General features: G+C 43.1%; 2 protein-coding genes across 9 annotated transcripts in view; both read left to right on the top strand.

Annotated features, from left to right (window-relative positions):
* ZFYVE28 (zinc finger FYVE-type containing 28) overlaps nt 1-15,682 on the top strand; it is a 145,960-nt gene extending 130,278 nt beyond the window's left edge. For all 8 annotated transcript variants that reach the window (XM_023925626.2, XM_023925625.2, XM_023925628.2 and 5 more), the window contains 3 exons: nt 1,072-1,176; nt 12,366-12,469; nt 13,366-15,682. In XM_023925626.2, coding sequence (XP_023781394.2) covers nt 1,072-1,176; nt 12,366-12,469; nt 13,366-13,497 — 341 coding nt within the window. In that variant the 3' untranslated portion in view covers nt 13,498-15,682. The remainder of the gene's footprint in view (nt 1-1,071; nt 1,177-12,365; nt 12,470-13,365) is intronic.
* A 9,000-nt stretch (nt 15,683-24,682) lies between these two features.
* The window catches only part of LOC111928252 (uncharacterized), a 40,757-nt gene continuing 37,934 nt past the window's right edge, over nt 24,683-27,505 (top strand). The window contains exon 1 of the mRNA XM_086889004.1: nt 24,683-26,727. The gene's annotated coding sequence lies outside the window, so the exon portion shown is untranslated. The remainder of the gene's footprint in view (nt 26,728-27,505) is intronic.

Below are 27,505 nucleotides of genomic sequence, written 5' to 3'. Positions count from 1 at the left end.
CAATTCTAGATAATTAAAGTAAGGGAACCAGAACTAGATCATGAACTGGCAAAATATTTTTTTCCTCTGTGATCATTTGTATTACTTATTTTCTAAGTGGCAAGTCTGCTAACTTATCTAAGAATAACCATGTCATCCCAGCAAGGCTGCAATTGCCTTTGTCCTTTGTTATCATTACAACTATCAGCATCTGAAAGTAACCAGAGCTCTTTTTTTTTTTTTCCTACTTCCTTTCCTCAGGATTGAAAACTTTTTCTCCCATTTTCATTTAAAAGCATTGAGGTTTTTATGTGAAAAACGTAGTTAAAAGTTGGATCAAGATAGCAGAAAAAAACCCCTACACTCCAGTCCAAATTCTGCAATGGGATGATGCACAACATGCAATACAGTCTTCTGTTACTTTTGGTTGAAACTTCCAGAAGAGTTTTTTGATGCCAGCTGGTCGTGATGTGAAAATAGACTGGGGTTTTTATTGTTTAAAAAAAATAATAAATAAATAAATAAATGGGGTTAGACAGAATTGCTAAAAAGAGAAGTCAAGAGCTCCTGAACCTTCAAATAAGAGTAATAAAAAGCCTGGAGCTGTAGAGAATTATCACTGGGAAATTTATAGTAATCAATAGTACTTGGATAGATGTAATTTCTAATGGATAAATTCTTCATTAAAAAAGATGATATTGACAAAAGTAAGCATAAACAAAATGAGCGAAAAAAGGAGGAGTCTTGGGGTGAAGCTTCTCTTTGATGTGTGTGATTCACCTCAGAAATATCTCATTGTTCTCAAAATCTACTTGTATTAAAGGATCCAAGTTAAGAATTGGGAAATAAAATGTAGATGCAGCTAAATTAGCCGAAGTAAGAAGACTGCATGTCTTGTGACAACAGCATCTTTCATTTCTGTTGTCATCCCAAAGAAGAATAGGAGACTTGTAAATCATCTGTTTGTGTCAGGGTAGAGAAAAAGCAAGAAGTCTGAGAAGGTGCTACTGTGTTCTAATCCCAGAAGTTCAAACATTCATCTTTTAAGTGAAAATTGAAAAAAATACTAGTACTTTTTAAATTGTTTTACAGTTAATCATGGTTTAAGGAATGCAGCATTGGAAGACTGTGCTTTATGTCAAGAAAGTATATCATCCTCAGAACTTGCAGCAAAAGCCAGAGATGGGGACTTCGAAGGTATTTTCTTTTTTCTAAGAATTAAAATGAGATAACACTGATGTATAAAAAAGTGATCATTAAAATGAAACGTCTTTTAATGTTTGGCTCTGGAAAGTGAGTATAAAATGTTGTCATGCTGCTTTAGAGACAAAGTCAAAAGGTAAACCAAGCAGCCTCGTGAAACTCTTACCCACAAATTGTTGTGTGCAGTATGAATTTCTCTGTATCACTGCAGAAAGGGTCTGTATAGTAAAGGCTTTAATACAGTGTGTGATACATCTGATGAGTTTCTGAGGGCTATGTGAGATGCAAGGCCCTAAGTAAGGTCTTCTCAGCCAAATTTTAAGGGGGTTTTTGTATCGTTTTCTGCGTGTGGATGTGCTGCTATATCCCAAGGTAGAAGTACCTTTCATATTTTCTTTGCTTTTGTCTTTGATCAAGATATTTTGGCTAGTATTTTCACATTCTTCACCCTATTATTTCAAAGGAAAGGGTAGTTTTAGGTAAGTCTGCTGAGGTTGTTCCAGTCTCACTGAGTACATGGTAAGAATGAAGAAAGCATGTAAGTCTTAAAGTTTTGGTTGAAGTTCAAGTATTCTGAAAGCTCATGAGTAGTTTTTTTTCTGTTAATCTGAGCTTCTTCAGAGATAGTTATAGGCTGAAGTCCTATTATGGCAAACTCAGTATAAAAGATGGATTAAAAGATATCAGAGCACTCACAGTCAAAGAATAAGAAAAGAGATATATGAGATGGAGCAAACAAGAAAGCAATCAGCTTTGATCTTCAGGGCTAAGTGGTGGTTTCAACACGCCAGGAGCCCAATTATCAGAGCAATAATATGTCTGTGGCCAAGTGAAAAGTACAAGACAACCATCAGCTATGAAACTGTATCTGAGCTTCCCAGAAACTCAAGTGTGCAGTAATTTCCTTGTGCTTGAAAACTTTGATGTATTGTTATGTATTTGTCCACATACACTACTGTCCGTCCAGTGAGAGGTTTGGAATACAGCATGACAGAGCTGGGTGATAAAGCAGTGTGTGCTTCTGCTTGTATGTGGAGGGTGGTGACCAACAGAAAAGAAGTATTGGTTCATGTCATTTGTAATAAAGATCAGAAATCACAGGGGGGAAAAAAAAAGAACTCTTAAAGATTAGATTTTAGAGTAATACTACATATTTATAACTTACTTTGTCTTTATATAAAACCCGTAGTTTGCTTGCTTACCCTTCTTTTGAAGCTGCAGGCTAAAGGATCTAATCTGTTTAGAACAGCAGGGCTAATTCATGTATAATGCACTGTAGAAATATTATCTTTTCTGGAGGAAGATGATTGGGAGGCAGATAAAGAACTACTCAGTAGTCATTTTAATTGATTTTTCAATTGTGCTGTAATTCAGAATGTCACAGAAGGTGCAAGAAGGAACAAATCTTTAAGCAAAATCCTTACTGTGTGTAGGCTATATTGCAAACAAGTATGAGATTATTCCTTCCCTACCACTTCAATTCATAGTCTTTTGTTCTGGATCGATGCTGATGCTGTCAGTGAATTTGACTTACAGAAGTTGAAAGGCAGTTACTCTGAACTGCAGGATGCTACATAACCCTCTCACAGTGGATGTACATTTTGTCATAGCAAAGTCACTTCTCTTCCCTGGCATGTTGCTCAGCTTTTAAGGTTCTTGAGCCTTTCATGACAGCTGATATTGGCACAGAGATGTTTCATGTTTGGAGAAGTGAGTTGGGATGTTATTTACTGAAATAAGAAGACAATGGCTCTAGGTACTTAGGTGATGATGTGGCCAATGCTGTACAGGGGAATCCTTGGAGGTACAAAAGGCTCTGCAGCACCCAGGCAGCATGAGTCAGTTATGTCCCTGCCCTAAGTGAATGGTAAAACCAGATATGTAGTACTTATTGCGTATGCATATAAATTCAACAACAACGACCCCCTGCCTGCACCTTTATTCCAGAATAGCAGGTGTTTTATGGGTGCCTGCATGGTAGAAAGCAGATTTTTGTGGGGATAACCAAGTCCCTTTTGAATAAGTAGATGTGGATGCCAGGATGAGCTTGGCTGCCTTGGCCCAGTGTTGTCCCATGTGAACATATCCTCTAAACTGAGCCAGTTAGCAGGTGCTCCTGCAGGTACTCTGCTTCTGGTGCTCACACAGGCTCACTGGCAATGTCTGCACCAGTCTCCTTACAGACTTTCTGTGGGAGCCTCCCTTGGATTATGTGTGAGTGGTTATGCTGTAAATATCTACTCGTACAAAACAGTGCAGCCCTTCCAACTGTGTAAACTGAAGAGTGTAGTCTGCTCTTACTTGGCTTCATTCCTGATGGAAGGAATTTTATGTATCCCAAAGAGACAGAGGATACTGAGGAGTATGGAGATGAGCTCCACCTTCCAAAACACAAGAAGTCACAGAAAGTCTACTAAAAAGAACATCTGAAGGTGGCCAATTTTACTGAATTTGTAGGAACTTTAGAAACACTCCTCATCTGCAATAAATGCCAATCCCCTGTCCCTTCAGGTCACAAGTTGTCATTGCTGGCAACACTGTGCAGATTTTTTCTGCTGAGATATGCGGGGATAGCTAAATTGATACATGGTTTTGCTATCCAGCATGAGGCATAAACTTCCACCAAGATTTTAACCTCATCAGCCATGTGCCCTTTCTCCCTTACAACACCTCCCTGTGTATCTTGTTTTTGCTGGCCACTGTGGCAGGAACAGCCCCTGACTTTGGGTGATGTTTGGGTACAGGTGGAAGATGTCTGGTAGATAAGGTAACTTTTGGTGCTTGAACATTGTTCCGTATTTCTTGTAGTGAGCCTGATGTGTTTGTCCTTCAGGCCAAATCTGGGCCATGGGCCATCAACAGGAGTACAGGAATGCACCACAATTATCACTGTAAATGGATTCAACGCAAAGACTGAGAGCATTGCATCAAAGTTAATTAAGTCCTTTTTTGTACGTCAATTCTATACCTCAGGTCACTCAATTATTTCAGCTGAAAGTGAAAATAATTTAAAGCAAAGGAGCATATCAGTAGCTTTACACTTCTGCCATTGTGGCAGAGTGTGTATCAAATTGAGAAGGTCCAGCCAACTACCTGGCAGGAAAGCTCTTCCCTGTTATCAAATAAATCCCTCTAACTGAATGTAGCAAATGTTTTAGATTGTATTCAATCAATAGTATTAAACCCCCCAAAATGGAAAGCAAGCCCAGCAGCCTGAACAAATAAATGACCTTAAGATTGTACTGAAGGTTTCAGCCTCTACTCACATTATGAAGATGAATCACTTGTTTTTGTCAGATTTCTCATTCTTATTGTATATAAAACCCACCAGCTGGTCTGGCCCATAAAACAAATATGAATGTTTATTATGAGCCAACTGACATTGGCAAGGGTTTAAGAGTTAAATCCTGTGACCCTCTGAAGGTTGAAATATGATAAACTACAGATTAATTGGCATTCCAAAACAAAAGCATGAGCGTGTGCTCTATATGTTAATCTTTATTGTCCTAATGGTGTAAGATTATTGTCAAGGAAGTATATACATTTATACTTCGTGGAGTATTTTTTATATTTATATTTATAGGAAGATAATGTAAAACAAATTTTATTTTCCTATGGTAGAATATTAATCTATACAATATTCAGTAAGTAATTTTTAAATATAGTGAAGTTTCTTGTCCTGGTTGTATGATGGAGGTGATGGCCAGTGGGGTACAAAGTTCTGTGTATAAACTCAAAGCAAATTGTAGTGGCAGGCTGCAACTGGGCCAAAAGGTTGGGCTCTTGGCTGCCAGTGGTGCTTGCTCTGAATTGCAGTAAGAGCAGATGGGGCCTGTGGGCTGGGACCTTCCATGATGCTGCCATTCTCCCTGTGCTCTGATGAGCTTCAAACCAGCACAGGAAGGACCTTGTTGGGAAGTTCCTGAGCTCCAGCTTGGACAAACCATTGTTGGATGGGAGCTGGCTGAGAGTGGGCAGCATGGGTCACACACAACATAAAGGAAACTTCTGTGTTTGAAAATGTAAGAAAATTGCTTTTATTTAACATGGTGTAAATGCATCCTAATACTGCATATTAAAAATGACACAGCTCTCTCTTGATCTCTGATGCAGTACAGCTTTAGAAAGACCAAACACTGGGGAAGTAGAAGTTTGCTGTCTTTCTGCCATTTGTGCATCTAGCATCATATTTCTAGCCGTAACAGAAAACTTGCTTTGTGTTTGCCAGCAGATTCCCATGTATGTACATAGGTGTACACATGCAGAGAGTAACTTCTTAACTTTCTTGGTTTCAAAATTACTGCCTTTTTATGTTTTCATCTATCAGTTTGTTAATGGGACCAAGCATAAGTGCAACCCTGCTCACCATATTTGGGAGCATTATATTTATCCTTGTGAGTTTGATGATTTTAATACTAAACTTAGGCAAATCTGAGTTTTACTGTGCATGTATTTTGGGATAACTTATTATCAGGAGGATTGATCTGTTACAACTGAGGGAAATGGGAATATTTTTAATTATCCGTTTAATGAAGTTAAAGGCAGGCTAAGAAAGTGAGTTACACTTCTTGTCCTGGAATAAGCATGAGATACCTAGAAATCTGAAGCTTCTCCTCAAGGAAAACCAGCAAGAATTATGAAGCTGTTGGTGCTCCATGAAAATATTTGCTCTAGCATCTCAGCTCTCTCTGCAGCCGTACGTGCATTTTCATTCCTTATCCCTCTAGCATCTGTACAGAACTGCCTTGCTTGCTACCACCTACCTAAAGCTGCAGACATAATGGATTTGCTGTGGCTGCCAGTACAAATACCTGTTTGTGCCAAGTAGTGTTAGCATCTGTTTGCTTCACAGAACACACAATTTCTCCTTTGCCATCCTGGCCCTGACTGCTCTCTAACCAGCAGCACAAGCACAACTCAGAAGTTCACAATCTCAAGGCTCAAACTCTTGTTCTTGTTGCAGCGAGAAGTCACTGGGTCAGAAAAACCCACCCATGCTCCTGTATGTGCAGAATATAATCACCATGGCTCTTGAAATAGCTGTCAGCCCCAGCTGAAATGCTTTCTTTTTACTTTTGTCCTCCATGTGCCTGCGGTTACTCTGTTGTTTAGAATGATGACCAGCAACACCTTGTAAATGAAGTTAAACTGTTGCACAGTTCAGTGGCCAAACATCTTCTGTCCATATAACTTTTCACTTTGTCCTTTTTCAGCAGCTCTGCTTACACTGTGTGAGAGGAATCTAGCATCAAATTTCCATATGGAGGCAATGTTTTATAATCAACTGAACGTATTTAATCATGCAGTGTGGAATTACAGGATTCTTACGGGTTTTAGGTTGTAGTGCAATAATTCAATCTGACTTACATTTTAAGAATTGGCTCAGAGCCTTTTCCCTTCTCAAAGACTATTGCTCTTGTTGGCACTATGTGGAACTTGTTGAGACTTCCTCACAGTACTTAAGGGAAAACATCCCCTAAATACTGTAAAGAACAAGCTTATTCAACTCTGTAACGTCTTAAATGGGATTTTGATTAGGTTTGAAACTTTTTGTCTAATAAATATATGTTTTGACTGTTCTGGTAAATTTTATGTAGATCTACATTATCAAATTCTTTCTGTTTTATAATTATTGGTAGGTCTTACAGAGAATATTCCTACTAATGGTTATATGGAAGATCCAAGTCTCTGCTCCATCTGATTTAAAGTAAAAATTTGACCCACATCTCAGTGGAAACCAGTGTTTTCTGTGAGAGTTGTTCCATTTTATATAAATAATTATTTTGCCCGAAGAACCAGTTGCTGATCATGTACCTGGACTGAATGGACACAGAACGATCTCATTCAAGGTGATGCTGAAACAGGCAGAGCAGAGGCTTGAGCCCAAGTTTGCAAAGGTCTGTGTCTTGGTGAAAGCTTTCTGGATTTGCACAGAAATTCCATCCTAAGAAAGCTATTTGACCAGAGCTGAAGCTAACAAGTTTGTACGTCTGTTCTCCCTTACTCCTAAAATTTTCATCAAATTATGTTAAGCATAAAATTTATTTTTTAAAAAAAATTCAAGCTGGCTGTAATCAGCACTGAATCTGCTGAGCAAAGACAAAGATTACTTTTGTACAATTGCCTCTTAGAAATCTTACATCAAAGTCAGAGATTGCCCAGAATGACATGTTGGAAAATCAGGTGTGATGAGGGACAAAAAAGGTTCATTTTCCTTGAAAATGGCAGTTAAAGTGAGGAGTAAAGTCAAGTCACCTTAGTTTTCTACATTCTATGCTTAAAACTGTGAGAATTTACAATCCTGCTTTTATCAGAAGAGCTCCAGCAAGTGCATGTGACCCTTTTTTCAGCTGTGAGGGTAATGCACTGTGACGGCTGCAGCGGTGTCAGTTCCACAGGCTGCTGTTGGAGCAGCCCTCTGCAGGTTAGTTTGGTAGAAGTATAATCAGGTTTATTTTGCATGATGTGTTCTGAAATCTAACACACAAAAGTGCAGGAGGAACTTTCAGTTGGAGTTCTGCCTTAGGAATACTTGATAAAAACAAAAGATGCAGAAAGGGGTCTTTTCTCTGAATTGTCTGGCTGTAACACAAGCACCACCACAAGCTGGGGTTGAGCAGCTGCTCAACAGGGAGTTGTGGTGTGCATGTTTCTGATCTGTTTCCTACCAGAGTATAGATTTGCTAGCCTAGGCCCTTCTGAAAGCTCCAACAACTTCTGGGGTTGTTTGTCTCTCTCCACATCAGTCTCTTGTGTTTCAGCACCACACAAAAAACTTCAGCTTTCTGGGCTAATGTTTCAACCATCATAGCTGATGGATTCAGGTTCGTATTCTCTTCTTCTTGTGTTCTGTAACAGAGAGATGATCTTCCTGGTTTTTTGAGATTAGATCTAATTTTCTGAGATTAGGTCTAATGCACATATTTAAGCCAAATTAATTAATGTATTCTTTTTGACAATTTACAGTGTCTGCGATTTATTTATTAATTTTTTTGTCCGTGATTATGGTTTTCTTAAAGCTCCAGCATCTTGGATTTATCTGACTTTAGGAGCAGAAAACGTTTTTAGCTAATGAGATAGTAAAGACATGTAAAGGTGAATGATAAAAGCTACAGAATAAATAAAAAGACTGTAACATTTCATTATTTATGAGAAATTGTAATGCAAGATGTTTGAATAGTTAAGAGCCTTTTTCAGTCTTAACACTATTTCATTTTATCTTGTGCCTTTTCCTTTCTCTAAGCTTCTTATTCATTTAAACACTTGTTTCTCTTCATTTCTCTGCCTTTTTTTCTGTGCATGCTTTTAATGTTTTCGTCTAAAATTTGTATCTGTAGTCTGTCTCATTAATCCCTTCCTTCCCTTCCTCCTCATCTTTGATGTTTGTGCTGTGGACTTCATCCCTTTCCCAGCAGACTTCTCCAAACTCTCACTGCATGATAAAGCACTGGGCCAATTAGCCCAGGAACAAGGTTTTCCCTCCCTTCCTTGTCCAAATCCCCGAGGCACAGGCAGATAATGCTTTAGAGACTGGATGTTGCTATTTGCTGCAGCATGCAGAGCTAATGGAGCGGCGTAGCCTGGAGAAGGACTATAACATGAAAAGCCTGTGGATGAGGAGCTGCTGCCCTGCTTCCAGCACATCTTCAGGCTCATGCTCGGGGTTTAATTCGTGTAACGCGCTCTCCGCTCCTCACATTGAAGCTTTATCCCCTCCTGAGAGGGCTCCTCAGAGAATGTTTCAAAAGCCTGTTCTATAAACAGCCGGTGACTCAGTCGTGTGCAAGTCAGAGGCCGCTCCCGAGGCTGAGCGAGATGAGGCTGGGGAAGGAAACCGAGGGGTGGGATCCTGTGGCCACCAGGGCTTGTATGGGCTCAAAGAGACAGAATCATCAGGACTTCATCCTTCCTGCCAGGGTGAGCGCTTTGGCTCCAGTCCAGGACTACATTTTATTTCTAAGTGCATAATCTCACAACTCTGTGTTTGTAGTGGGTGTAAGGCCATTTTCAGACAGCTGGAAGGAAAGGCATTGGGGTAGTGGGCCTAAGTTCCCTATTTCAAATGTTACTTCAGTGCCACACCGCTATGATTTTGTGCAAGACATCCCTCTCCTGATTTCTCCCCACACACTGACTGTAGCTGGGTGATGAGGATTAAAGCAATTACATTTGTACAGCATTTTGAATGTTAAAAGCTGTTACATAACCAAGTGTTACTATTTGGGGGTGTGCTGCAGTGCTGCAGATCTGGGAGGGCACTAAACCCCCTGAGGCAGTGGAGCACAGGACTGGCTGTGCACCCCTGCTGATGAGCCACTGTCTGGGGGAAAATGTGCCCTTTAGCCACCCTACTGACACATTAATTTAGTGAATCAGCTGAAGTGACACCAATGTGGAGGCAGAGAGAGTTCCTCTGCTGTGGGAGAGTGTTTTGTGGAGAAGGTTGTACTGTTTCTGTGTGTTGCCAATGAGTTGTGAATTATTTTTTACAAAAACAAAGTTACAAAACCAAAGTTTTAAGATTAATTCATCTGTCAGTCAAGTGATTCTGTAAATTACGAATTATATGATTATTATTAGTTTAAGGTCATCATCAAAATTTGCTGGGTGGGTTTTTTGGTTTTGTTTGCTTAGTTTTTGTTTGGGGATGTTTTTGTTTGGGGATGTTTTTGGGTTTTGGGGTTTTTATTGCAGTTATTCTTTCTGTTTAGCATGGAGGTAAATCCATGGAAGATCAATTAAAAAATAAGTTTTTCAGCATTGCACTTCAAGGGCAACAACAGAAAAATATAGGGAGGCGGGAAGAAAAAATAACTCCGTCTTCCCCCTCCTGCCTAAAAAAAGCAAACAAAAAAAGCCCCTCAAAAAAACTCAAACCAAAAATTAAACACCTGGTAAGAAAGGTGCTTTCTCTTAATGAGTTCTAGAGTCTTTGTGGTGGGATTGTGTTGGCTTATAATGTGTGTGGCTTACCTGTGATCTGAGGGAAGGAGTGATGATGGCTCCAGCTGCTGTAGAAGTGGCACATCACAGTGGGATGTTGCAGGGGGTACAGAAAGGGCCTGTGTTTTTGTGGCTTTTCTGTGAATATTAAAATCAGTAATTATCTGAACCTGGTAGCCCACACTGCAATGCAGTTGATAAAACATCAATATCTAATTGAGCATCTTACCAAGCCTGCTTTCACCTGATCTGCAGAGGGAGACCTGGTGGCAGAGAGATTGAATAACTTCCTAAATTTTGCTGTCTTCAAAATGAGTGAGAATTAATGGATAGTTAAATCCCCAGAAACATAATCTATGTAGAGACAAGTTTTAAACAGGAACATTGTTATTGGTTCACATTTCTGGTTTTTGTTTTGGATATATGTGATAACCCAAGGGGCCTCCTGGATGGAGAACATGGGGATGCTCCATCAGGCTTGCCATGGTTTCAGATCACAAAAAGTGACAAAATTTTTAAAATCTGCATCATAAACTGATATTAGGAGTAAGATTCACTAGGCAAGATACACGTAGTATCTAGGGAGGTTGCAGAAAAGGAAAAGAACTGGAAAGAAAAATCTCTTGGCTCCAGTGTTATTAATGCTTGACTTAAGCTGGCAGTCCTGCATCTCCCTGCTGCTGAAGGAAACCCTGCCTTTGAACCAGCAATTTGTAGCCTTGTGTCCCCACAGAACATTTTCTGGTGAACTGTTCTCAGGGACGAGCTGAAGGCTTCTGTGTGCAATCTCCATTTTTTTTTACCGTATCGGTCATTTCTCTGCACATCAACTTCTGGGTTTGGCTACCAGCCCTGTAGGTGTAACCTTTATCAGACCAATGTGCTCATTAAGTGAAGGGTAGCTTCCTTAAGCTAGTTCAACCTCTAAAATAGTTTAGAAAAGCCTATAAAAGCTGAGTTAAATTCTAAGTTCTCTTTGTTTTTGTTAATCTGCTTTATGAGCAGTTTCTTACATTGAATGCTCTATCCTTTGTACGTTTAATTTGACAAATGTTGCAATGTGACAAACACAGGAAAAGTGGTCATAGTTATGTTGGAACAAAGCAGTGGATTTTTCATCTAATTATCTTTCTGCCTGTAGCTATAGCCCTCTAAACCTCTGCATTAACTGCACCATATATTTTGTTGTTTGATAGTATGCTCCTTGAGGCAGGGATCTTGTTTGTCAGGTTTATAAATCAGCAATTGCATGGCTTGCAAACTGTACATAATACTTAGAAAGAAGCTGCATACAGGGAACTTAGATAAATACACCCAGCAGTTGATGTTCACCATGTCCATAGATTCCTTCTGGACAAAACTTGTTTTGCACTCATCAGATTTTTACCAACTTAATTAAGCATCATTATTTCTACACTTGCTTCATCTTTTCTACACTTGTAGAAATTGTAAGCTTCATCATTTCTACACTTTTAACTCCAGACTCTCTGAGGTCATGTCAGCCTGTCGTGAGCAGAAACAGCTCGACAGAAGGGAGCCCGGTACCTTCTGCCTTGCCAAAACCAAATCATTTCCCTGCTTGTCTTTTATGGGAGGTTGGAGAGCTCACAGGAGGCATAAACAACTGAAACATGCTGTTTGTGATAATGGGCACGTTCTTTCTCTGCTAAGCCTTGTACACTTGATTTTGTGGTTTTGCTGTAGTTACTGGTGACTTCCAGTAAGAGTCCTAATAATTTAGCAGATGGTAATCAGGCTTTGGGTTTATTACCTGTATAGTTGCTTGCCTAATTGCAGAAAAGCAGTTGGCCTTTCGGGAGGAAAGGCTGAAGAGGCTGGGAATGATCTCAGCTCTAAGCTTGTTTTGATGGTGGATGGCACTGAGAAAAACACCTGTGATCCAGCTCTGCTTTAATAATCTCTTGTCTTCTTACTTTATTTTGCTTTTCTCCTTTTCCTTGCCACTTGCATTTGACTGAGATAGATTTTATTTCAAATCCAAAGCTGTCATGGGCCATTTTAATGCCTGATGTGCTCTGCCTAAAGGTGGCTGCCTAGCAGAGAAGAGAGGAGTTGAGCCCTCCTGGGCATCCTGAACTCACTCAGCCACTGTTTGCAAAGCAAACCTGGAGAAATGCAGATGAAACCAGCTGCTGTTATAGTTTATTCTTCCTACTTCCTTGAGGATGTGGTAATCATGTGTTTGTTTTTGTTTCCTTTTGTTGCTGTGTTTCTGACAGATCCTCCTGACTGGGTTCCAGATGAAGTCTGCAGCTACTGCACTGCATGCAAGGCTCCTTTCACAGTCATTCGCAGGAAGCACCACTGTCGGAGCTGTGGCAAGGTAATGACTCAGACACGTGAGGAACGACCCACCAACGAGAGCAGCAAATTCATATGTACCACAGAACCCAGCTGCACAGCAAAATGTGTGTGCTCAGCCAGGGTTCTCAGTTCACAGGTGCTTTTGTGTGCCTAGGCTGCCAGCTCTCAGCTTATGTTTACAAAGGGTTGGGGAGGGGTTTGACTTTTATACAGCAATAAGCTGTATAAAGCTAAAGGCAGAATTCCCTGCTGAGATCCTAGAACACTGCCCACCCCAGCACACAGTCACTCTGGACTACTCCAATGAGCCAGGGCAGCCTGCAGTGCCAGGGGTGATGCACACACAGCTCAGCTGCAGTGTGTCCCTTTGCTTTCTTTCCAAACCTTTGCAGCCTCTGATGTGTAGGGCTGCTGGTTTGCAAGTTTGTGGGGGTGGGAGAGGGAGTGAGGGAGAAAAAAAGCAGTCATGTACCACAGGAAGCCAGAAATCTGCAATCCCATTTCACTTGCTGGCTGGTGTACACTTCAGAAAGGAAGAGGGTAGAGAACTGCTGCTTTCATTAACCACGTAGTGGACTTGCAGGAATATGAAATTTGGAGATAGTCACAAATATTCCCCTAGTCTTTCTTCAAAACCAAGGGGGAGATGCTTCTTTGCACATCTGATGGAGCTGCCTTCCCCTGTGACTTGCAGAGGTGGACAGGCCAGCCTTGGCTCCTGTCAGTGCTGGGCACCCTCACCAGAGGGACTGGGCCCATCCAGATAAACCCCTGCCTGCTGGGGCCCTTCACTGGCTGTGCTGAGGACTATGCTGGTGCCAGCTCATACAATCTTCTCTCCCCTCCCTTGAAATCAATTTTACCCCATCCTGTTCTTCAGAGGAACTGAAGAGAAATTTCCCTCTTATTTTTCAGATCTTCTGTTCCCGCTGTTCCTCCCACTCCGCTCCATTACCTCGTTATGGCCAGATGAAGCCTGTCCGTGTTTGCACTCACTGTTACATGTTCCATGTCACTCCCTTCTATAGTGACAGAGCTGGTATCTGACATATTAAACTACTGGTGTGTCTTCTGGAGTCTTACATGGACTGGTATCTTTGACCTAAGCCAAGAATTAACTTGAAAGAGAGGCCCAGTGAGGGCACGTAGGCTTTGACATCCATTATTATAAATTTTGTACAGACAGTTTTTATTGCATTTTACTAAGCTGCTAAAGGGAACTACGAAGCGTCTGTAGCTTTAAGGCTACAGTACAGTCTTCCATAAATTTATGACATTAATGTTACGATGCCATATGCAGAACAAATGCACTGTGTGGAAGGAAATAGGGCTCAGAGAATTGAACAGGCATTGCTGCTTATCTTACATGCTAGGAACAGAGTAGCCAGTTAATTAGTCCATCCCTAGCGGATCAGTCCCAAAGCTCAGACACTCCTGTGCCCACTGCAATCCCAGCATGGCTATGGGCATCAGCACCCTCCCACCTGCTGCCGTTTAACTTCCCCATTTCTAGATTTTTGCTACCTATGATAGGATTAATAAAAGGAAATCTATTTCAAATCTGTATTCAGTATTTACAAAGGCAAAATTTTCAGTGAATCCCATAGGAAGTACTAAAGCCCTAAAACAGTATATTTCTGTCGCCTTTCATTTACCGAGCAGAGCAATAACTCCAAGTTGTCTTCTAAAAATTTTTACAACTTCGAGTTCCATAGTTTGGAGTTTTGGAAGTATTTATAATCTGAATCATTTATGCTAAATCTTGTTAATACAAGTCTGACACAGAGGTTTGGTTTCTATATCAGCATTTAAAACTTAACGAACTTTAGAAGAAGTTACCAAATAAATTATTTCATATTAAAGTACATATTTTTAACAGTTTGGCAGCAAAATTTAGTAGACAAGACAAATTATTTCTCCCATAATACTGGGTTTTTTTAAAAGGCAAATATGTAATGAGATATCCAAAAGGTCTTACAGAATGGTCAGCCAGAGAAGGGTACTTGTTGTCCACATTTGGCAGAGTAACCATGTAAAATAGTGCATACTGGTACTTCACTCATACAAACAACTCAGAAGACATTTGTGTTTATTTGAAACACCAGGGAATAATTCTTATCTCCACTCAGAGAGGAAAGAAATAAGACTCACACGGATTCATGCTATGATCTTGCACGAACTATTTGCAGTAAGAGCTCCCTGAGTACTGAGGTTTCAAAGGCATTTGGACCTGCTTTGAGTTGGCCACATGAAAAGCAAGACAGTGTGTGCTGTGGTTACAGAGGAAACAAGATCAAGAGCTCTTTACTGTGCCCCCTTTCCTGACTTGTGGTGTTACACACTGTGTTTCAAAGTGATAAATACAAAAATGGATGAGGAAGTTGTTTGCGGTATCATGCTCGAGAAAGGTCGTCACTCAAAATGATAAGGCAAAACTGGCCAGTGTTAATTTTTTTCAAAAATTTTATTTATTTTTTGGGGACATTCCCTTTGCTCAGTTGTTTACTGTTCAGTGTTAATGAGCCATATAAGGGTGCTGAAGTTTGGCACTACTGTCATTTTTATTGAGATGAAACAGCTTCACTTAGTTTATGTGTAATGCACAAGCCTTATGATGCTGTTTGTAGACAATGTCAGCTCTGATGTGTTATCCTCACTTATTTATATTTTTTATTATTATTATTTCCCTGAAATCTTTCTCATGAAATTCTTGGGTTGGAGTGTCTGCATTCATCAGAGTTTGGAAAGGCATGGGGTTGGGTGATTGGTGGAAGGTGGGTGATGTGGTGCAAGCAATGATACTTATTCAGGCTTAAATCTCAGGCTTCACATTGCAATGATTATTGCAGTTTTATTTTTAGGAAAAAAAAAACCAGAAAAACACAAGAAATTTAATGCCTCTTTTATAGGATTAAAAATATTGCAACAAACTTCAATTGTGAAATAAATATGCACAAAAAGTTGCTTCTGTGGAAAAAAAAAATCTTATTTAATGCACTGAATATTTATTTAAGCTTGTTTTTATTTTGTAAATGCTGTAATTCAGAATCATTTCCATAAATATGATATTTAAAGATCTCAGACACTATAGTTTCTTATGTAAATACAGACTCCTATTTCTCTTACTGAAAAGCACAATGACTATATCAATACTAATATACATTTGCCTCAAGGAAGACTTTCATCTTGTAATCTCTTCAGATAATTAAAGTGTCAGGACTTTCTACTTCCATGTGCTGGATTGCTCTTTCATTTTGGGGTCTGTTTACATGGAGTGACAGCTGCCATCTTGTCAAACAAACTGGCCTGAACTCTTTCTCACATGGCAAGTAATACAAATGAAATTAGTTTAAATTTGGAAATGGAAGTCACCCATACAGTGAGGGGGTGGAAAATCAGATCTGGAACACCAGCCTGTCACTTAGCATTGCCTTGTGCTATCTCTTGCCACCAGCTGAAAATCTCCCTTCCCAAAATATCTTGTGTCAATGGCCACTTCACACATCAGGCATGTTTGATCTGCCTGTGTCACATCTGAATAATCTTTCCTGTGGGGGATACAAATCTGCTACAAAATACAAAGTGAAAACAGTGTTCCTTGGATCTCCGTGCACAGTTATCCTTGGGAAGCATAAATGCCCAGTGCTGCTTTGTTCTGCCCCCTGTATGAAATACAGCTGTTAAAGGTTTTATGAGAATTAATTTTCGTTTCCAGAGGACTTAATGCTGCCTGGCTTTGGGATGCCATTTCACTGAACAGAAAACTTACTGCAAGTCTATGATGTTGAGATCTCGGCTTCAGTGGTGCAACAATGGGGAAACTTTCCTGCACACAAATGTAAGATTGCATTTGAATTAACATGCATAATGTTTATGGGAAAATAATGCTGCCTTCAGGTGTGTATGAAAAAGTGAACAGTACAAGTTTATCCTAAAGGGACTTTTTAATCAAAGAGGGGATTTCTCCAGAATACAATATGTTCCACAGCAGTTTTCCTGTTGGGGATATTACAATGGGAGTGAAGAGGATAATAAGGTAAGAACAGTGTTGGCAAAGGCGGCGATAATTCACGTGCTGGACTCTCCTGTATGGCAGTTCCCTTCTGAATTGCGGCTCTTTCCAGGGGGAAAAAAAATAATTACAGTAAACTCTGGAGTAATCCTTTCTAGGTCTGTACAAATTGTACAGCATTTCCAGCTCTCTCTGGGTTTGTACAAGCAGGTGGATATCAAGGCTTCCTCTGCAGTGGAAAGGAAATTTAGTAAAATACCTCTGCTTTCAGGGAATACCCCTGTCCAGAACATTCAAACAGACTGAAAAGCTGTCACACAGCATCCCTGTGAGAAGGAACCTGGATGGAAGTGATGGGTGAGGCATGACCTCTGTGTGCATTTTCTGAGCTCAAAGGAAGGAGGAGGGAAACAGGCTGTGGTTGTGCTTATACTCGGGTGGAGAGATGGGAAAGGTGGGCTGTGGGAGCAGGAGATTGACTGTAGGAAAGCCTCAAAAGCCTCAAACACATCGCAGTCCTGCCTGGAGCTGGAGGAACCTGCTCTCAGTGCCTCGCTGAACTCTCAGTTCATGCAAAGTCAAAGCTGCTGGAGCTGCATCCACTGGTTTCCGTGGCAACCCCCGATAGCATCTCTGCCAGTGCCAAGACTGCAGCACTCTGTTCCTGCACAGGCAGGCATGGAGGCTCCTGTTTTCTGCTTCGTCAGAGGGATTGTGATGGCTCAAACATCTTCATTTGTAACCAAGGTTTGTACTGCAGTCAAAAGCTTACTGTGAACTCTATTTTCTAATGACAGCATTTCACTGCATTATGCTTTGTTGCTTGTCTGGAAGAAATCATCTCTGTAGGCATCCTTTTGACTTCTTTGAGGAGGGGAGATTTAGCTCTTTTTCCTTCTCTTTCACACTTTACCCCACCCCATCACTCAGCTTTCAGTTTCTGCTCTGTATAAACTAATTCTGTGGCCCCTGTAGATATCTTACACATGGTGAAATATTAAGACAACTAAAGGAGCTTTCATCTTTATTGCTTCCTGATCTTTCCCTTCAAGTTTCCATGCACAGGCTTGTTTCAGACCACTTGTTATCCTTGTACCTGCAGTAGCATCCTGCCACACAGGTCCTTCCTGACTGCCTGAGATGCCATGGGTCTTGCACCAAGGTGTTTAAAGTCCTGCAGTATTCTTTTACTTTGTGGCAGAGAAAGGATAGATCCTAATTCTCAGGTTTTAATAGCTGTTAGTAAATTATAGATACTGCCATTTGGCTCTTTTTTCCTTTGCTCTTAAACCAAAAAATGGTAAAATAATAGGCCAGAAGGATGAAGAAGAGAAGACTTGTTAAAGCAGCTCTGGAAGTGTGAAGATGATGTTTTAATGAAGTAATTGGACTCTTTGAAAACAAGCTGTAACTGCATGTGCTAGGAATGCTGGGGCTCATGCATAAAACAAACTGGGCAATTAGTCTTTCATGAACTCATTTCATTTCTTGTTTTCACTAAACATGAAGGCTGTGAAGTGTAAAGAACAATTTTTCCCTCATGTTTCACTCAAAGGTATGAAGCTGATTTTTCTTCTCAGTTTTTCTCTGCAAACAGCCACCAGAGGCCCTGTTGGGGCTCTGACTGAACTTGACTGCAAAAGGGAAAATCCTGTGTCCAAAGCAACCAGCAGTGGGGCCTCTCAGCCTCCCACCCCTGAGGAGCAGTGAGAGTTGCCTGCGAGTACAAGTGACTGCAGAGGGGCTGTTGCTCATGTCCAGCTGCTGGGTGACACTCCCATCTGCTCCTGCTCAGGAGCATGCAGTCTCTGCCACAGCCCAGGATGTGAGGGACCACTGTGCCTGGGAATGGCAGAGCCAGCAAGCTCTGTAACTACCTCAACCTGTAACTACCTCACATAATACAGAGATTTTATTTTCTGAAAATAACCCCAGGCCAGGCACTCACACCGCTTAAGCAAGCACTTAAACTCATGTCTTACTCTAGAAAGTCTTATTTATGTATTTCTGCACTTCTACATAGTTCTTTGCAGGGCAGTAAAATCTTGGTGACCATGACTTTTTTATTCACTGAGTTAATAAAAATGGTATAAAACAGCAGTAGGGAGGGTGTTTGAGGTAACTGCTTTCCCCATAATATTTCACCAATGGCCAGCTTTCAGGTTTTTAGCTGGAATTAGGCTATGATTCCAATGGGCCTGTCAGTACAGTGGAAGATGATGATAAGAGACTAGATAAATTCAAGACTAGTCCTGAATGGCATTTGCACTGGTAACTTCTCTGATGATGCCCTGTAAAGCATGTTAAAAATACCTTGTCTTTCATAAGAGATGTGTCTGAAAATGACACACAAGTGCTTCAGCCTTTTTGGACAATTTGAAGAAAGTTGTCCCTCAGCATTCCAGGGCTGGGCCACTGGTTCTGCATGGACTGTCCCAGTCAGATCCTTGGTGATGAGAAGGCACCTCTCAGGTATGTTAAGAGCAGTGTGATTATCTTGGCTTTATTACCAAAGGACCTGTACCATGGCATCTTCTGTGTTTGGGGAGCCTCTGAGATCAAATTTTGAGGGACTTGGTAATTATTTTTTCTGGTCAAGATCATTTGTGATTGCTGCTTCACTAGCATCTTTTCTGTTTATTATGCAGTAGTAAAGCCTGCCAGTTTCGGGTTGTTTTGGTTTCTTAAATTGATTTCACTTTCTTTGGCTTATCTGCAGAAAGATGGAAATTAATAATTGAAAATATAAACAGAAAAATAATCACTCCAAGTTCATAAATAAAAGAAACTACTCCATGATGCTCTCAAATATTGGGAAATTATATAGCAAAAACTGAACCCCAAGTAGTCCCAAAGTCCTGGATGTCTGTCTCTGAACCATTTGCTTTTGTCTAGGAGGACTTGTAGCTGCTGGAAAGCTACAAGTTTTGGGGACCAGAACTTAAAGGTCTGAGCCAGTGATTGTAACTATTTTGTCTAGCAATAACTCTTCCTTAATTAAAAAAAATTAATGAAGTGAGTTGCTGCACTTCCCATGTAAAGCAGCTCTGTTCAAAGGAGAGAATTCATCTAATTTGGTCCAAATGTCTTGTGTCCTGGAACAAAATATAAAGCTACCACTAATTAATTCAGTGACTTCTTTTATTCCTTTCATTGCCATGTCTTTTAGAGTTTGTTTCAGGACAGAACATCAGCCTTGCTTGGAGAACAAAGCAGGAAAACTTTGTCCACCTGTATACCTGACAGGTGTTCTTTGTCATGTTTGTTCCTCACATTCTGCTTTCTGCCCTTTCTCTTTCTTTTTCTCTTTAAAGGAATGTTACTGGAGTTAGACTCTAAACTGAGTCTCAGGAAAAATGTTTCCATATTCCTTTCCTGTAGGGAGCATTTGAAATATGTCTGTGTCTAGAGTCTGTGTCAAAAAGGTGCTTTGTGAAAACCCGAGGATGTAGACTTGCATCCAGATGCTGCCTCTGTGCAACTTTTGACTTACACTGGAACAAGAACAAAGTAAAGAATCCAAAATTCAGGCTGGTGAAAAGTATGAAAGCATAAGGGCATAGAGTGCTTACTGAAAGTACCCAACACAAGTGTCAGCCTCTGCCACCACCAGGCACAAGGCCACAGGTGGTGCAGCCCTGAGCTGGAGATCAGGGACCTCTCCAGGCTGGACGAAGAAGCCAAGGAGCTGACAGCCCAAGGGACACTGCCCAAAGGTTTTTATCCACAGGCTGTTTTGCTAAAAGCAACTTCCAAAAATGCAAGATGTTGTCTTACCTACTGCATTGAGGGTATTTTCAATGAGCTTGGAGAAAACCCATTGGGTGTGCTACTTCTCTCTTCCCATCCAGTGTTAAAGAAACACTGTTCCTTAGCAGGTGGAGGGGACAGAAAGGCTGTTGTCTTTTTGCTTGCTGATTATATTTTTATATGTATTTTCTGCTTGCTTGCTGCAGTAAGAAATGAAAAGGAAAAGAAGTGTTCACTTCCTGGAAATCTCAAATTCCCATTCATGGAACAAATAATTCTCATAGCGTGTTCTATATGCAAATAACTACCAATCATTAAATAATATTTGGTTGTTTTTAAACAGAAAAATCATTAACCCAAAATCACGCAATTATGAAAGCACTTCCTCTGAGATCAAACAGCTCAGAAGCCGCCGAGAACACCAGCGCCATGTGATAAAACCCTCTGCCCCGTGTGCTGCTCCTGGAGCCTTTCCAGTGCCTCCCCAAGGTTCAGATGTTGTCACAGCATTAGCTGCCAGAGGAAGTCTGTTCTTGCCAAATCGTATCTTCTTGGCTGCTCTGTGCTCCTGTGCTGCTGGTGTTCAGCTCTGTCAGCCTCTGCAGGGTTGCATTTATTTGTGATATTTATAAAACGGATTAAGCACCTGGCACAAAGGAGGATGGAACCAAATGGGGGAAGGTGTTGAGCAACTGTCCTGCTAAAAATGTTCCTGGTGTGTTTTGCTGTGAGGGAAAAGCCATGGGAGTGACTGAGGGCTTGGAACTATTCAGAGCTGCAATCTATTGAATGTATCAAAGAAATATGGTTGCAGACACCATCAGTAAATGCCTACACTGGGTACACAGGTCTGGGAAGTCTGACAGGGGTCTAATCAGAACCGATGGCCAGAAGTTGAACAAACACAGGTGAGAGAGAAGGTTAAATCTCCTGTGCACAACCAGCTGTTGAACAATGAGCTGATTGTTGTGGTGAGCTCTCTACCTATGACCACAAGTATTTTTAACAAACACAACATCAGGTGCTTCTTGCAGGCACAGTGGTGCAGCCACCCATATCGGGACCAAGTTAGAAATAAGCACTCAGTGGGGCTGTCCTGTGACAGAGGTCAAGACTCCTGGTGGTCTCAGTTTATAAACTGGTCCAGAAGTTACCAAGAGGAGGGATCTCTCTGTGGGCTGATGTGCAGGAGTGATGCAGCAGCACTGGCAAACCCACCCAGTGCTCTCCACCTTCTTGTTTCACCCCAGAGCTAATCCTGCACCAGGACTGGAGTCACACTGGCATTGGGCTGTTACAAGCAGCAGGAAAAGAAAGGTAATGGAGCAAACACAAGGAAGAGGGATGCAGGGAGGAGCACATTCCCATTTAGGAAGCCAGTGTCTAAAGGACGGGAAGGAAAATCCCTGACCACAGAAATCTCCCTATGTGCAATTCCTAATCAGCTACAGGAATTACTTTTCAGTTTGCCAAGAACAGTTCTCCTGTCCTTGTGAGCTGGCTGTGATTTCCTGCAGCGCTCTTTAATACTGGTGTCCTGCTGAATACATCACTCCTACACAGGCCAGGTTGGGCTCTGGCTACCGTCAATGTGCCACGTGTGGGAGCTTAGCATGGCTATGTGGAATCACTGCTTCCCCACACCCTGCCTGCAGCTAGAGAAGAAATGATCCTTCTGCTTTGTTTTCCTTCACAAATGCTGGACACAGGGCAGCCGGTTTGCCTGAGGAACCAGGCATGGAACCACAGTGGCCAGACCTTAGAGTGAGGTACAACAGAAGATGGAAGTAAACTTTATTTTTTTAAACATGACAGGGATTTATTCATATCCTTACCCAGCTGTGAAGGACAGGAGGTGGGAGCCATGTCTTTCCTTGCCTGAGCATGAGAAGTGGATTCTGCCCCCCCACCACTTCTGCTGAGCCCCTGTCCCAGTCCATCCCTTCAGAGATGCTCAGGATGAAGGGGCTGCTGTGAGCATTTGTTTGGGCCTCCCCACAGCAGAGGTGTTGCAACACTGTGCTCCAGTAGAGTCTGTAGGATTTTGTATAGTAACTCCTTCCTCAGTTTAACCTTGTACAATGCACAGTGCTCCTGATCGTTCCCTGCCAACCAGGGTACCAGCATTGGTTACTGTGCCTCGCACTGCTGTAGGTATGTTATCTCCATCCTACAGAAGAGCTTATTAAAATACCTGGGAACATGAGATTGGCTCATCCTGTCCTGCTATCTCAAGCATCCATGAATAATCCCTTTCATAAATCACTTGTATCTCATCACAGAGGTAAGTGCAGGTCTTTTTACTGTACTCAGACCTTAATTTTCTCAGTAGACCAAGGGTTTTAGAGATGTTTAAGTCTCCAGACCCTGATGTTTTAGTGGTCCTTTGAAGCTTAACCTTGGATCTCAGAGTTGGTCGTCCCTGTTCCTTCTGCATGCCTGGGGAGATTCTGCTCCTTGCCTGTCACCTGGCCTTATTTAGAGATGTGTCTGGTGGGAAGAGGAGAGTTTGTAGGAAATGCCTGCGCTGCTGTAAAGAAGGGTGTTGTGCTGTGTAAACTGAGGATGGCTCTGTGCCTGTGGTGGTTCTGGGCTTCAGATTGAAAATCACAGCTTCTCCTGATCCTCTGAAAGTGGTCAGAGCCCTCTAGGTTCCCTTTCCCTCTGGTAGTCTGCTCTTGTCTAGAAGTAGTCTCTGGCCTTAATTTTGCTTGTTCAAACTTTCTGGATGCCTAAGCACAGGTGCCTTAAGGTGGACCTTAAATGGCTAAACTCTGCTCTCACCTCCATCACTCCCACTTAGGCCTACAGCTCCATCTCAGCAGGTGTTTGTAACACCATGGGGCAGCTCAGCTCATGAGGGTGCTTAGTGCTGGCTCACTGGAGCGTGTCAGCACACCTGAAATAGTGTGGGGTATCTAAAATCTGCTTCCAGACACTGTGTGGTGTGCAGAGTCACTGTGCCAGGCTGGGGGGTGTGGGTCATGCCTGCAGTCTGGAGCACAGTGTTTGTATCTTGGTATCAGTCTCTCCTTTTGGCAAACGCAGCAGAGATTGATGAGTTTGTTTTGCTTAGGTGGTAATGAAGCAGTTAATTGCACTCAGTAATGGCTGTCTCTGCCCAGCTGCTCAGGGAGATATCTTAGAGGTTTGTCCCAGGGATCCTGGGCTGTGTAAGCACATCCAAGCCATCACCCAAATCCCTGGCCGCTCAGCTTTTCCAGCTCCCTTGTTGATCGTTTTGCTCTTCCCAAACATATTTTATCTCCTTGTTTCACCAGCCCCCTGTGCTAAATGTTGTGTGCAGCGACTGGCAGCAGGAGCGGCTCCAGCGTGGTCTCCTCGTAGCACGGTGCTCGGGTGACCTGCGGGACCAGGAGGTTGTGCTGCTGCCCAGGCAGCGCATCCCTGCCGCGCCGGGACATCCCCACCGCGGCTCCTCGCTGGCCCCGGCTGTGCGGGGGCTCTGCTCTGCCGTGACTGATCTGCACAAGCCCTTCCAAGTCCGCCACGTACCGAAACGTTTGCCTTTCTTCACCGATAGTCCTCTGTCCCCCTGCTCTGATGGAGCATGAGCTGCTGCTCCGGCATTGCATCCAGCAGCTACAAGGTTGGGTTATTTTTCTTCACTGGGACTTTTAAGTATTTTTAAAGCACGTCCTAGCATCCTAAAGTCACCTTCCACCAAAACAAGCATATTTAAAATGTAGAAAAGCTGTTCTTTCCCGTTCTTCTTGCCAAATCACAATTTTCCCACCGTTAATGTCCCAGCCGCGCGGGACAGGGAGCAGGCAGCATTTTCACAAGCCAGGCTGCTCTACCTGCTGTCACAGCACCGGGCTCTGGCTGTGCCGAGTCATTAGACTTTCAGGTCAAGTGCCTGAGCTGCGTGGAAGCCGATTGTGTTTAGGGGGGTGAGTACCAAGTCCTTCCATCCTCTGCTCTGCTGTCACGCAGGAGCGTTAAAGCCAGCGTAGAGCGCAATATTTGGGTCAAATGTAAGCGGTTCAAGTGCTGAAAGCTTTCCCACCTGCCACAGTGTCAGGGATCACGCTGTCCTGCGGGGCCCCTGTCCCCAGCGGGTGCTGGCAGCTGCCACCCGGTGCTGGGCTCTGGCACCTGCGCCTCGGAGCCTCCGATCCCCCGGGATGGCACCGAGGGAGGTCCCAGCGCTCCTGCCTCAAGTGAGAAATAAGATTTTCAATGCTCCGTTAGCCCATAGGAGACCACGACGTGAAGCCGCCGAGCCTCGCGGGGAGAGAGCAGCTTTCCCGGCAGGAGCAAGAGCAGCAATTCGTGTTTCCATACCCAAGCCCTCCAGACATAAGGCAGCGGCGCTTGTCCCCTGTGGCAGGCACGGCTCCCGGCGCGGCTGGTTTGTCCCCGGAGCGGCTGGTTTGGTTTGGTTTGGTTTGGTTTGTCCCCGGAGCGGCGCTGGCCGGGCCTGTGGGCCGGGGCGGCGGGCGCGGCGCAGTCTCGGTGTGACCCCGTGCGGCCGCCGGGCGCAGTGCGGGCCGAGCAGCGGGGCCTGAGGGCGGCCAGGGGGCACCGGCCCGGAACGCTGCGGCTCCACTAATAGCCAGTCCCACTTAAAAAAAACCAAAACCCCAAACAAGCAGAAACAAACAAATAAAAACCCAGCTGGCTCAGCGCCAGAGCTCATCCCTCGCCTGGGTCCCCTCAAAGCCCCTCAGCCCGGGCATTCACCACCGGCCGGGGCTCCAGTGCTGTTTGCCAATTAAGAAGGAAATGGCGGCAAGCCCCTTAAATAGCCAGCATCCTACTGGAATTGCAGCTGGATATGAGAGGCCGTTTCAGTGTTTCCCCACTCTCAAGCCATCTAGAAATGGAAATGGGTAGTTGGGATTGTTCAGGCAGGACTCTTCAGTTTCCATGGCCCGGCTGTGCCCGGAGCCAGCCCTCATGTGGCTGCCTCATCCCTTTGCTGGCTCCGTGAGGGTGAGGGCAGGAGCTCTGCCGTTCAGAGATGACAACCGTGCCCACCTGGGCCGATGTGGGAGTCTGCTGGAGACTATGGGCTGAAAAATCCACTCAGCCACTGGGAACACCAGAGCACCTCATGAACATTTACAGCAGCATATCCAAGGCAAGTTTTGGAAGTTTGTGGAGCAAGACAGCCTGGGCTGGTGTTGCTCCTGCAGTGCTGTGACAGCTGAGAACAGAAACCAGCTCTGAATGATTTGCAGTTTAGTCCTCTGATTTAGAGTCTGAAGGGTGCAAGAGTGTGTTTGCTGTGCTTTCCTTGCCAAGGCTCTGTTTAATGTCCTGTCCTGGGGTGGGAAGCAGGAAGGAGCTCTGCTTTTCTGCTGCCCTGTTACAAATCATTGGTCTAGGGCTGTTTTTCCTTACAGTTTTCCACTTGTTTCTCTTCCTGCACTTGTCAGAGATCTGCTCTATGGGTTTGGTTCACAGGCTCAGGGAGCAATAGGGCAAGAGATTCCTCTTGGAGGTAATCCCCAGCCCAGGGAGGAGCAGTATCCACGCACAATTGGCCACCCCTGTGTGTGAAACTTGTGATCATCTTTGCATGGCTTTTACTGATACTCAGCATGACATTTTACACCCACCCCATGAAAAGATCACCACATGGCTGGGTGATACCAGGAGAAACAGGCAGGATGAAACTTCTCGGAAGAATGACATTTCAAGGCCTCCCAAGGCTTGTTTGTTAATTTATGCTGACAAGTATTTACAAAAATTTCCATGCATCCAGCCCAGAATGTCCTGCTGTCTCTGAATTTGCCATACGGCGCAGTGCTCAGCTTCTGCTCCAGAAGCATCTGTGCCGCTGGGCACAGCACGTGGGACCAAGGCGCTGACCATGAAAACCTGGTGAGCAGCTGACAAGGCAGAGTGGGGCCAGGCTGCCCTGCAGGGCTCCCACACACCACTGATTAAATGCCTCAGCTCTTCCTTCCCCTCTACTTGAAAAACTCACTGTTAACTTGACTTAGAGCCTCCCTGTGGGTTTGCAAACTTGGAGAAAATTTTTTTTCCTATGAGATGAGTTCTCCTTGCCAAGAAGGTTTTAATAACTCACCATGAAATTTATAGAGTTTAAATTTAAACCACACGTGGGAAAGTGGAGCTGTAACAGTTTAATCCAATTTAACCTTGAGCGATCTGTTCCACAGCATTCAGGCAGACAATTCACACCACAAGCAAAATTCCTCTGCAGGGTGGCAGACAGCAGCTCTCTCAACATGTGAGTGTCCTTTCTGAAGCAGAGAAGACCAGACTGGGCCATCTATGTTCCTGTTTCATTCTACTGCAATTCTTCCCTTGGAAACAGCAGGAATCTAACTCAGCTCAGAGTTGGGCATACTCCTAGGCAGAAGCTAAGTCTTGCTCTAGCTGTCATATTTTCCTTCCTATGCAAAAGAATATCCTTTTCATGCCACCTCCTGTTCCATCACAAGAAGGTGGGACATTTCACGGGTGACCATATAAGTGCATCTTCTGGGAGTCTTCTTGGTACTTTCCAAGGAGAGGAGGTAGGAAAGTTTCATTGCCAAGTCAGCTAGATGATGAAAAGTTTTATTGACCTGCTTTGTCTTTTGTAACAAAGTCAGTTTTATATCACCACTGTTCCAGTGGAGACAAAAAGACCAAACATCCATTCCTAGCACCAGTCAGATATAGGACTGGCAAAAGTCTGTTGAGTGGGGATGTAAAATGCCCCAGCCCTGGGAGGATGCAATGACTGCATTCAGATGTGTGTTGGTGGCTTAAACCTGGAAGGACTCTCCCCTGGTGTCCAGCTAAGGTAAGGAAATTCAACAGTGAGCAGCTGAAGGTACCTTTATGTATCATATGCACCCACAGCAGTAGTGGCTGTTCTACTAACAAGAACTACACCAATTAACTCTCTGTTGCAGTCCATAGCAGGCTGTGCCTGTCAGAAATGGGCAGACACAATGATTTTCTGGGGTGGCCAGGAGATCAGAAATCCAGGCTAGAACTGTCATGGTTGACCTAAAGCTTTGAGGAACCACTGCATGAATGGCAGTGCTGTTTCTGATCCAGCTGTGTTTGTCGTGTTTCTGAACAATTACTTTTGGTGCTGCCCTTCTTGGTGGTATCTCAGCCAAAAAAAGGTAGCAGCAAATTCTACTTTTCAGACTTTTAATCTTTTCCCTTGGGCTTGTGCATTTAACAGAAGGTTATCCGATAATTTGCTTTGATGAGATTTGCTTATGTGCTCTGTTTCTGGAGAGAGGGATACTCATCAGATAAATATTTTTAATATGCATTAGATATAATGTGGTGAGA

This window comes from Cyanistes caeruleus, chromosome 5 (assembly GCF_971803275.1).
Source record: "Cyanistes caeruleus chromosome 5, bCyaCae1.hap1.1, whole genome shotgun sequence".
Lineage (NCBI taxonomy): Eukaryota > Metazoa > Chordata > Aves > Passeriformes > Paridae > Cyanistes > Cyanistes caeruleus.
Note: the sequence above shows the minus strand (reverse complement) of the source record. Positions and strands in the feature narration are given on the sequence as shown.